The 12,656-nt window shown below is 40.2% G+C and overlaps 1 protein-coding gene across 2 annotated transcripts in view; it reads left to right on the forward strand.

The window, feature by feature from the left end:
- The window catches only part of LOC116840356 (heterogeneous nuclear ribonucleoprotein L), a 336,043-nt gene that overhangs the window by 50,575 nt on the left and 272,812 nt on the right, over window positions 1-12,656 (forward strand). For both annotated transcript variants that reach the window (XM_032806975.1, XM_032806976.1), the window contains exon 3: window positions 4,761-4,830. In XM_032806975.1, the coding sequence (XP_032662866.1) occupies window positions 4,761-4,830 (70 nt within the window). The remainder of the gene's footprint in view (window positions 1-4,760; window positions 4,831-12,656) is intronic.

Here is a 12,656-nt window from a genome sequence, read left to right on the forward strand (position 1 = left end):
CTCTCTCTCTCTCTCTCTCTCTCTCTCTCTCTCTCTCTCTCTCTCTCTCTCTCTCTCTCTCTGTCTGTCTGTCTGTCTCACGTTTCTTTGACCCATTAACTTCTGCAACTCGCACGGCGCCACTCGCCGATTGTCTCTCCCTGTGGATCGCTTGTTCGCGTAAGCGGTCATTGAAATCAATCGCGTGCAATTCGCTCGTCGTGTCGTTTTCAATTTATCGTGTCGTGCAATTCACGGATGACTTGGGTCCTTTGAATCGATATAATATACAGGCTGACACGAAGTGTATAAGGCCACGTGTGAAGGTCTAGCTGGATTTTTACTCTCTTAAAGTGAATCAGTGAATACACTGGAAAAAATGTCTGGTAATACTTACCAAATTCATTTAGTTGTGCGTTTATGGTAAATGGTAAGCAAATGTTATCAAATATATGGTAATGATTACAAAATAGTCAGTAACATAAATTTTTGGTATAATCAAACCAATGAATTGATTTAATAAAGAGTATTAAATACATCAGTAATAGTTAATACCAAATAAGGTAATAATTACCAACTTGAACGGCATCTGTTATCTTGGGAAAGAAAAGTGTCGTGAGCATGAAACATCAGTTAGCTCAGTGGTTAAAGCAGTCACCCGGCAACTGAAATATCCAGGTTTGATTCCCGGCCTAGCAAACCGCGCTTTCGATATTTTTCTCTCAACGGAACGAAAAAAAGACGCAGGTCCCGACCGCCACGATCTCCTCATTCTATCGTCACAGTTGGAATCAAGCATTATTACGATATTTGCAAATATTTTTAATGACAATTTTGGTAATTATTACCATACTTTGCGTAATTATAACCAAGCGGTTAAGATAATAGTAATCATATAACAGTGGTAAATATTACTAAGCAATATGGTTTTATTTACCACATTATTTTATGATAGTTGGTAATAGTTACCAAACCTTGGTAACAATTACCATGATTCTTAGTTCATAGTTACCAAATGGTTTGGTCATATTCACCTCCATATTTAGTTGATACTATTTCACTAAATGATTTAGTAACTATAACACAGACTGGATAATTATTACCACACGGAAAAAAAAAGATTTGGTTGAATCAACCAAATATCTGGTCGAATATGAACGATTCAGAAATTCCGAATGAAGTAACCCGAATTCTGTTTAAGTTAACAAGATTTGTGATAGATCAACCAGACATGTCTAGTTAAATAACCAAACATGTTTGATTAGTCTACCAAAAATCTTGTTAACTTAAATAGAATTCGGGTTACTTCAATCGGAATTTTTGGGTCGTTCATATTCGACTAGATATTAATTCAGCCAAATCTTTTTTTCCGTGCAGAAATTTTTCTCAGTGTAGTCACTGATATCAATTATAATTATAGTACTGAGCAGTTTCAGTGCTATATTTATAACTGCAAATCAGTGTATATTCACTGCTTTCAACGATGTTTCACTGATTCACTTTAAAGGAGCGGCAATTTGCAAACAACCGCGCGAGATTTCCGGTTCGCTCCGATCTTTTTTTTTTTTTACAGGGTAGGCCATATATTTCGCGCACTCTGCACATTTCATTTCCTCTGTCGATATCATTAAACAATTAACTCGCAGAGGCTGCTCTGACATTTCTGCAGAAATAATACTTTTCTTACTCGTACCGGAGGGAGAGGTGCGCCATTACGCCATTGACACGCCATTAAGGGAACGCTCGAGCGTGGAATTGGATGCTCGATAAGCGCCAAGACGCGGCCTATAGTACATCGCGACGTCGAAAATTAATTAAAACGACGGAGCAGCCGGTCTCGTCGAAGTTTGATCCTGCTCCGCGCCGTCCACCTACGCGCTTCGGGTCTAATAATAAGAAGTTAACTCGAGCATTGAGCGTGATTCAATCCGGCGGGCAATCCGATAGCGAATATCATCCGCTCCATGAAGTCGCGATAACTCGTTGGCAAAGTCGCCCCTCGGTGAACGGTCACAAAATCGACGTAGATATCAATGTCGAGTAATCGACTACAAACGGTAGAACAATGGCACCAAAGCGCTGCAATTTTTTTTCTTTTTCTTCACTACAAATCGTTCGGGTCACTCGCAGACGAACATTTACGAGTAACGGGACGGGAAAAGTAGAGAAATGATTTTCTCGATAAATTTTATTATTACACTGAGAAAAGATATCTAAAAATTAACAAATGTTTATTATAGATGGGTACCATTAACATATTTAAAATGCTCTTTATTTAAATCGATTATTGTTTACTCGGCTTAAGTAAACGGTTTAAGTAAAGAGAATTTTTATTCCATTTAAACAAAAGGATGCAGATTTAAGAAAATATGTAGTTTTTGTATATTTATTGTCATTATTATTATAATATATTGCACTTTTATAACTATGCCGGGCTCTTAAATGCTCTTTTCCTTCCTTAATTGTATCTAATACATCAGAGCCAAGTTTAACCTTTTTTAAGAAAATATGTAGTCATCGAATGGATATTTTAGATATTATTTTTCTCAGCGTGTTATGCTAGAATCATACGAATTTTGACGCAAAAAATGTGACTCGGCAAGTTCTTCCCCGAATCGAAATCACGCTCGTGTTTTTACGGCGACCCGCGTAAACAGCGAATCGTATCATAATCCGGAAAGTCAATAGAAATAAGCTTGGTTAGTGATCGCGCGCGCGAGGATAATTCAATTTTTGCATCGACCCGCGCGATTGGATATTCCATGCCGCTCACTAGGTAGACCATCATCGAGCACGGGCGATGCATTTCGCCTCGCAGAAAAATTGCACGGAGTGCGAGTCACGAAGAAAAGATGTATACACCGAATATCAAAACCGTGAAAAATGTATCGCGCCGTCGCCCGTCAGCAGTGCGCCGCGCTTCTCTGTACAACATGGACGCACGTCAAATCTCGTGTGGAGATTACTTCGTTTCGCTTTCCCCTAGTTTTTCCCCCGTGAGCCGAGGATGCGCGATACCTTACTTTTGACGTAATAACTCTCCGCGCGTTGCCGCACGTTGATGCACGTGCAGTCCACCACGCGTTGCTCGTGCTGTACAAATTGCGTTTATAGTTTATACATCTTTATACGCCCGTATGTCTGAAGGGCTCTTTCTTTATATCGCGTATTAAATAAAAAAAGAGATCAACTGCGCTTCTATACTGCATATATCTTTATACTCGTATTTATCTGCAATGTGTGTACTTGTTTATTATGCACTGAGGCTCGTATTAAGAGCCGTTACTTACTTGAAATCTATGTGAAATGCTCGGGTCAAACATAGGAGAAACGTTGTTTGGTGTTTGTGACTATAATCAGGGAAAGAGATAGAGAGAGAGAAAGAGAGAGAGAGAGAGAGAGAAAATTATAATCCATATAATTTTATATTGCTACTATTACGTTTTTGTTGGAACAACACAAAGATATAATTGGCGCTGAAGATAACTGTAATTCTTTTGTAAGATTAAGCATTCTTTCTCTCAGTACACGTATCAAACGAAAAGAGAACATCTTGAACAGATTTTCATGATTATCGCAATGTGAGACGATCGATAATGCGGGCTTTGTAATCTCTTGAATTGCATTTATGAAGCAAATATACTGTATATTGAGTTAAATTTTCAATTTTCAATTTCAGAGAGATATAAATTTTTTGTTATATTGATCCAGCAACACACAAATTTGCCAAACGTTACGCTCAAATTTTTACATTACATTACGTATAAAATATCATAAAATATCGTTTTAAACAAATTTTGATAATTTTTTGTACACTTCTGTAGTATCTGCATTTTGTCTCTATGTAAATATTTTTATTTACATAGAATTATTTGTTCAAAGCAATATCTGGTCAAATATGTTTCAGAAATTCAACAAAACAGAGATCATCAAAATTCAGTCTGAATCATCGAAAATTCCTGGCTGCCTCGAACGGAATTCTGATAATTTCAGTCGGAATTCCCGAATTGTACATACATATTTTACCGGAAAATTGGTGCATCCAACCGATCTTTTACCCACGCACTCGTAAGAAATGCGACCAATCGACTTCAATAAAGTTAAAGCCAACTCTACGATACACCAGTCTATCAGAAGAATGGAATGGAGATTCTCGACGATTTTTCATGCAGTTTTTCATGCTAAGTGTGCGATATATTTTTTTGCGTCTACGGCTCTAGGCGAGTTATAGTTCGCTAATATCGAGGCAGCTTCGCAAACGCGATGTTGAGGGAGAGCGCTTTACGCTGTGCGGGCACAATATTCGACATGCAGCTAATGTTTATTAATGGACTCGCGAGCGTTTACGGGAACTGTTTTCCCTCTCTCTCCTTTCTTTTTTTTGTTTCATTTGCAATCAGTGCCCGAGGAAACGAATTTAACGGAGATAATATTTCTAGTTTCGGCAGCGGGATAGAGAGGAGGGGTGGGGTGCGCAATCAATGCAATTTCACGCGGCGTCAGCAAGACGTCCGCGGCGCACAACGAAGAATGAATTATTATTATTCACGACACTTTTTGCCAACTCGGCGATAATCGAGGCAGCAGCCCCCGTTTCCCGTCGGACTGCCGTATAATTGAATTTTTAAATAATTGGAGCGTCCCCCGGGGGAAAAATGACAGAAAGTCTCGATTTTTTATCAGGAGCCCCGCGTACGTCTTGGAGTGAACTTTTCTTTTCTTTAACGAAGTCCGCGGCCGTGCACAGCCGCTGGAATAATGTATATCAATTGCTGTTTCAGAGAAGACAATAACAAGCCGAACCACGTCCTACTCTTCACAATTATCAACCCAGTATACCCCATCACCGTGGTGAGTGTCTTTTCACACAATTTTCACGCGTGTTTCAAGCGTCAATCCCTCGGCTATCCCTCGACGAGCAGTCGTGTTTGACCACGCTCTCGTTCCGAAAAGGGAGAGCTTCGTTACGCAGAAGCGCAAGAGACATCAGAAACGGAAATCGAGCCTAAGGGGCGGCGAAACGAATCACACTCGCGAGTCATATTCAACAGACGCGACAAGTGCACGCACGTGGTGTGTACGCGCGCACGTGTTTTTTTTTCTTTGTTTTTTGTATGTTCGTGCAAACCAAGGAAGGGTGAGAGGCAGCAGTCGCGAGACGGGAAAGTGGCGTAATCCCGCGGCGCGGACTATAACGGGAATTGAAAATATTGAAGCCAAAGCCACAGAGAACAAAAGTTGGCAGCACGTCAGCCTCGTAGATTTCACAGGCCGTCGCACTGCATTTTATTTCTGTTTTGCGCCAATAATAGATGAGCTTTGAGCTCTCCCGTCGTCTCTCTCTCTCTCTCTCTCTCTGTCTCTCTCTGTCTCTATCTCTCCCCCTGTCTGTCTGTTTGTCTGTCTCTCTCTCGTTCTCGCTCCCTCCTTCCCTTTCTCGCGGCAGCCAGCCGGCCGGCCGACCGGTCGGGTCGATGTCATTCGACATTGTTTGCACTGCTTCTGTTCGAGACTGCTCGCATAGCTGTCCGGTCACACACGTTTTCTTTGCGTCTCTCCGCGATCGCTAATTAAAGAGCTTCCAAGCGAACCGCGGGCTTCCCGTTCGCGCGACTGCCGAAGATGCTAAAACGACATCTCGCCGTCGTCGAGATGGACGGCGAGATGTGCTGCAATAATAGGTGAAATTTTTTTATTTCTTTTATTGATTTTGCCAAAACACCTTGACGCTAGAGTAACTGAATATTCATAAATGCGTACACACACACACAGAGAAAAATACGTACTGCAGTCAGGCGAATGTTACTTGTCTCACGAGTTTACTTGTCTCGAGTGTCTCGCAAGTTTACTTGTCTCGAGTGTCTCACAAGTGTACATAATCGCAAATCTGTCACAGGTCCATCATAAGCATCAAACTGATCGAAAAATATATCCTGAGTTCTAGTAGGTTTAGGCACGTTAGTCAAGAATATTAAATTGAAACAAAAATTCGATTTTACTACATAAAGTCGAAGAAATCCTTCCTTTGATAAGGTCTTGTAACATTCTTGCAAAGAGAATAAGTCCTTCTCATGAGAATGTAATGAGCTTTCCTAAGATTTGTGATATATTTGAAGATTGTCATGTCACAAGAGAGAGAAGATATTGTTTGTTGAGGATAACCATTACTTGAGAGAAGGAAAGTAAGCAGGAGTAATCGCATAAAATCACATAATTAAAGAAGATTTGTGCATTATCGCGCACAACCATGTAACAATTTTCTTTCATTAATGGCTAAAAATCTACATGATTATTTGCAAAATGATTAAAGATTTTTTTGTTCAGTTTGTTCTAACGTATAAGTACAACAGAACGACGCCATTAACACTTCATCTATCATATCGTGCGTGATTATTCATAAATCTTCTTTAATTAATATCTCGAGATTTATTGCGAATATCGCAAAACGGTATGGGACTTTTTATGTTTACCTCAATTCGTTCCTACAAAAATCGCGGAGGAGAGTTTGGGACACTCTGTATATGATATCATAATACTCTCTCTCTCTCTCTCTCTATCTCTCTTGCGAAATTCTAGCGACCACTACTAGCGTAAATTGTGGCGTTGGAGCCCGCTTCGTTCGTTTATATGCGGCAAGAACCAGGCAGAATTCCACCCACGTGTACAAGCAGCCGTTAATTTCGACCGTATCCGAAACGCGACTTCATATTCCATTAAGGGCTCATCTTCTCGATTTAATTAAAAGCTCATCTAGCTAGAGCTTCCTCGTAGGTTTAAGCTTTCAAGCACGCTCTTAGCTTTTTCCGTCTTTGCTTTCGCGCCGCCACTCTTTCGCTCCGTTCTTGCCGGTGACGTGATTACATGTCCGGGGCTTTGCGATTCTTTGCCGTCTTGATACTCACCGAATTGACCCGTCTTTGTTATTCATCGAAATCAATTAATCGGGACGATTGTGCGCGCATCTTCCCGTCCGTATCATCACATTTTCGTTTTCTCTTCATTTCCCCCATCGCTCTGTATATTTAATCAGCAGATGCGTCTCGGATCGATACTTCATTTTATTCGAAAACATACTGCTGCCGATTCGATTCCCAGCTTTTCATCCGCCGGGCAAACATTTATTCAGCGAGAACGTTTCACGGAGATGCGTAGCTTCGCTGGGAGGATCCTGGTTGACGCTGGTCGCGCCATTTCCGAGGAAAGAGGGTGGTAAATTTGCGAAATTTTCGTCTCGAGACGCGCGATCAATATGGCCTCCGCCGCCTCCTCCCTTGCCCCCTCTCTACCTCCCCTTCTCCCCCCTCCTGCCCCCTCCCCCGCATGGCGGCGTATATCATCTGCGTGACGTAACGTGAGAGTTGCAGCTGGAAGTACGTACAGTCGATGTAAATCTAGTTAACACGGTAGAGCTGCCAATATTTCCCTCGACGCGCGTGGTCGGCGTTACAAGCGAGTTCGCTTTTACGAGGTGCAAAGCAAATTGAACTTAATATCAAGTTTATTGGAGAACTTCCCGGATAGAGAGACCAGCGCGATACGCGACGTGTACGATCGCCAGACGGGAGATTGTATATTTATCAACGCGACGTTTATTAATGCGCTATATTATCGAATCGTGCCGTTGACTCGTACAGAGCAGCTATCGCGCTGAGTGAGAACACAATATGTACCATTATCCCGAGGACCTGCTCCAGCCATCCAACATGGCGACTGTCCTTTTTGACCAATCAGAAATTTGTCCCAAATTTCGGGAGAGGCAATATAGCTCTTTCCACACAGAGAGAACGATTTGGTTGAATCGAATGAACACTTCTTTGGAATAGTCCAAACGAATTTTTTGATTGATCGAATAAAATTTTGTTTGACGCAACAAAAATATTTATTTGCGGCTTAGTCCCAAAGAAATATTTTTGTTGTGTCAACCAAATAATTGGTTTGGACTATTCCTAAGAAACATTTCTTTGATTCAATAAATATAAATATAAATATCAAATAAATGTTTCCTTAGAATAGTCTAAACAAAATTATTTAGTTGACACAACAAAAATATTTCTTTGGGACTAAGCCGCAAATAAATATTTTTGTTGCGTCAAACAAAATTTTGTTCGATCAATCAAAAAATTCGTTTGGACTATCCCAAAGAAGTGTTTATTTCATTCAAATCGTTCTCTCTGTGTAGTGCACGACACGCACGACACTAAGACCGTGGTGTACACTGAGAGAAAAGACTGGTAACTATAACAAACTGCATTTAGTTACAGAAATTCATTGAATCCTTAGTAACTAATATTAAATATGATAATAATTACCAAATATTTAATAGATCGGGAGTATGACGTAATTGCATTCACAGTAACATCAATTAAATAATTTAGTAATAGTTACTTAATGTTAAATATTTAATATGAAATATATTACAGTTATGAACAGATATTTGATAATTGTTATGAAATCGTTATATCCCATATAATAAAAAATTCAGTAGGTACGAGTTCTATTTTGTTACCAGTATAAGTATGTTTTGTTGCAGCACAACGAAAAATTCATTTATTTGCAGCTATTACATCGTTTCAATATCTATTATTACAGATAGTTGGTTGATCAAAAATCTATCAAAAATTTTGTAACTATTACAGAATCGCTTATTTTGCTCAACTATTCAATAAGTTTTATTTACCAAATATATTTTGGAAGCAAATAAATTTTACTTCTGTCAAATAAATAATTTATTTTACAGAACTAAATTAATTAATAAGTATTGCCATAGCTTTGGTCCGCTATATTTACGTCTAGCATTTAGTAATAGTAACCAAATTTTGATAATATTTACTAAATTCTTCTCTCAGTGTACAATTGAAAATTTTTAGTAATATATTAAGACATAAAAACTAATGCTCTCGAAGAATCGTGAATAGTTTCCTTTCTTTCATCTGAGAAACGTTATTATACAGTAAGTGTAAAAAGTATTCGTACACGTAGGAGATTGTCTTAAAGAAGGCTTTATTTGTAGAAAATGAGCTTTATTTAATAATTTATTAACAGTGAACATAATAAGTGATATATTCCTCAAAATTATGTTAATAAATTGTTAAAACTTATTTTCTATAAATAAGGTTTTTTTTCACAACTCTCTGGTGTACGAATACTGTTTGCATTCACTATTTATACATTTGATCAGAATATAAGAAGAATGTTATTTTATCTTATGCATTAATGCGGAATGTTTGTGCGTGAAACTATAAAAAGCAAGGAATTTTATCAAAATTATCAATAAATTACTGACTTCAATCTTACCGTGAATGATCGTCACTTTGGATCTTACGTCCTTAGCTACGGGCGAAACTTGCAATACATACAGTACTGATAACACTTGACGGCTCGAAGTTCCGGAATGTTGCCGAGGGTGTTGTTTGTTTTGATCGCGTTCCGCGGCGCGCTTGGTGTTTGACGAGAGATGACGCGGTCCTTTTCTGCTCATTGTTTCGGTATTCACAGGCGTCCTGTACCTTTGCGCGACCGAGTCATTACGTCTCGAGCCGACAAGCGAAGCACGTGTCGCGACGTGGAATGCGCGTGTGCGCGCATTAGCTACCCGGGAAAAGAGTTTCACGTATCATTCTTGTCGGCTCTATAAAATATACTTAATCGGACTGCCTCGCGTCGGCATCGCGTCGATTAACACGTGTTTTTCCAATCGAATCGTATCCACGCGAGTGTCAGTGTCAGCGACCGAGTATCTTGAGTGCTGCTGCGAAGCAGACCAGAACAGGATGCTGGGGCGAGAGAAGCCAGGCAGGATGCAGGCTAGCGAGACGTGTGTGGTCAGAGTGTCGTCATATATTTACAGGTGTGTTTAATTACTTACTATAACTTAATGGACACACGAGATTTTTCGGAAATCAATAGTCCAATCGAGTTTCGTACGAAGAAGATAATTGTCCTTTTACTTCTTCTTTATTATCCTGAAGCGTGTTTAAATGATTCGCAAGTGAGGATATCCTTTTGACTCGCAATTCGCTCCTCTCAAAACACGCATCTCGTTAATAGCGAGAGGGTTAACGTTATGTAATCTCACTTGAAGATAACATGTGAAAGATGAAGACCAAGCAAAGAGTGGCCTTCTTTTCCGTGTGCAAAGTCGTTCGCTAATGATCTGCGCCAGCAAGTGCTACTTGATAGTACAGCGTCGTTAATTATTTCTAACGAAGGCTCGTTCGCCGATGAGGCTCCAAGTTACACCTGCCGGTGTGCAATCTCAAGCCCGGTACCGTGTCAGGCCGTGTAAGACGAGACGAAGCAGAAGCGTTCCCGCGCTGCAGCTTTCTTCCTCTCTCTCCTCCTTCCTTCCCTCCCCCCTCTCTCTCTCTCTCTCTCTCTCTCTCTCGCCGCTTGCATCAATCACGGAGGTGCGACGTTAATTCGGGTTATTGCGATATCAGATACAATATTGCGAGTGCGTCGCTACGCCACACGGTTGCCAATATTCCGCGTCCCAGACGACGCCGTAGCGTCGCAGAGGCGCGCGAGAGACGATCTCGCATCTCGTGCGCGCCTAGTTTATCGCGATGCACGTGTGTCGCGAGCAGATAAACGTCGAGGAGGCTAACGACGCGCCTTGTGAGCGTCGCGTCGTTACGAGGGCGACGAGTACCCCGTTGGCTGATGCTGCGTTACGCTCGTGAACTTCGCTCGTCGACTTCGGCGAATTAGCTCGGCTAATATTGTAGAATCGGGAGAGGAGATGCCTTCTGGAAAATATGTGTCGCAGTGAAAAAGGGACTTTGTTGTCGAGATGAAAATATCAAGTGCTCAAAATTAAAGTGGGATCGATCGAACGCTAATTGCAGGCAAAACATTTAGTTACCACTTTTGTGCGTTTCTTTTTCTCACTAATACATTCTGTTCGACACAAGTAAAAAACATGTTAACATTAACTAAATCATAATATACTAAATATTTTAGTTTCAAATGCAAGAATAATTTTTTCAGTGTACACTGAAGAAAAGATCTTGACGAAAATTTGGTGTACCGAAACCGACCAAATGTTTGGTAATAACCTAGTTGCGCCAATTTCTCAATGAATTTGTGTGCTTTGCTTTCTCAATAAGACATGTACTTGGCACTAGTAAAGAACATGGCAAGGTCGGCCGTATATGTACCAAATATTTTAGTTCCAAATACAAAAATAATCTTGTCAGTGTAGTCGTTAGTTAACTAAATTGGGAGGAAGAGATTTCTAATTATTAAATTCTAAAGCCCGATCTACAATAGATGGAGTAAGGAGTAGAAGTAAGACGAAATGGAAATAATTTATTTCACTTACTCCCTTACTCCAATAAAAGTTTGCCCGTCTACCAGGTCTGTAAATATGAAACCGGAATTTGCCCATAGATGGCCCTAGCTGTCAATGTAGTTACCGTCAAACCGCGTCATTGGCGCCATTTTCTTGTTGACATCTCTGACAAAGATTTTCAACTCACAACAATACAAGTTTCATACAACAGCATAGTTTATAATAGCGTTGAACATGTCGAATTTTGTGCCTGGAAACTACGATTTGCGGACAGCATTGATTTTCTGTTACCATTTGAAGAAAACTGCTGCAGAATCGCATCGAATGCTTGTCGAAGCTTACGGTGAGCATGCTCTTGGTAAATCACAGTGCTTTGAGTGGTTTAAAAAATTCAAAAGTGGCGATTTTAACGTGAGAAACGAAGAACGTGGAAGACCACCGAAAAAGTTTGAAGACAGCGAATTGCAAGCATTGTTGGATGAGGATGACACAGAATATAAAAAAAGGCAACACAAAGTGATTTTGCTTCATGATAATGCACCATCACGCACAGCAAAACTGGTCAAGGAAACGATTGAGACGTTTAGTTGGGAAATACTTTCGCATGTGGCTTACTCACCAGACTTGGCTCCGTCCGATTACTATTTATTTGCATCGATGGGACACGCACTTGCTAAGCAGCGCTTCACTTCTTACGAAAATATACGAAAATGGCTCGATGACTGGTTTTCCTCAAAAGAGCAACAGTTTTTTTGGCGTGGCATCCACAAATTGTCAGACAGGTGGGAAAAATGTATAGCTAGCGATGGGCAATACTTCGAATAAAATATTTTTTATCATTTTCATACAATAAACGTGTATTTTCTATACAAAAATTCCGGTTTCATATTTACATACCTGGTACATCACATGGAGTAAGCCTGAATTAAGTAGTAAAAGCTGAAGTAAGGAGCTGGAGTAAGGGAGTAAGCGAAATAAATCAAGCGTCGTCTACAATATGCGGAGTAAGCTTGAAATAAGAAATAAACCGTAAGAATTAACGAATCATAGACGATTATTTTTATAATAATCGACTACGATTGGCCAATTCTTACGGCTTACTTCTTACTCCAAGCTTACTCCGCATATTGTAGGCGACGCTTTATTTCCATTTCGTTTTACTCCTGCTCCTTACTCCACCTATTGTAGATCGGGCCTAATGATTAATGGAAATAGTTAAAAGACTTAGCCAGAATAATTGTTCAAATAAATCGCGGATGTTTAACCGTGTTGTAATTGAAATTCCGGCTCTCTTTGCGTATTGCGTTTGGCCACCACATCGAGATATTCTCTCTCTCTCTCTCTCTCTCTCTCTCTCTCTCTCTCTCTCTCTCTCTCTCTCTCT

Source organism: Odontomachus brunneus, unplaced genomic scaffold (genome assembly GCF_010583005.1).
Source record: "Odontomachus brunneus isolate Ranch 3 - 2012 unplaced genomic scaffold, Obru_v1 Obru_scaffold_009, whole genome shotgun sequence".
In the NCBI taxonomy this organism is placed as follows: domain Eukaryota; kingdom Metazoa; phylum Arthropoda; class Insecta; order Hymenoptera; family Formicidae; genus Odontomachus; species Odontomachus brunneus.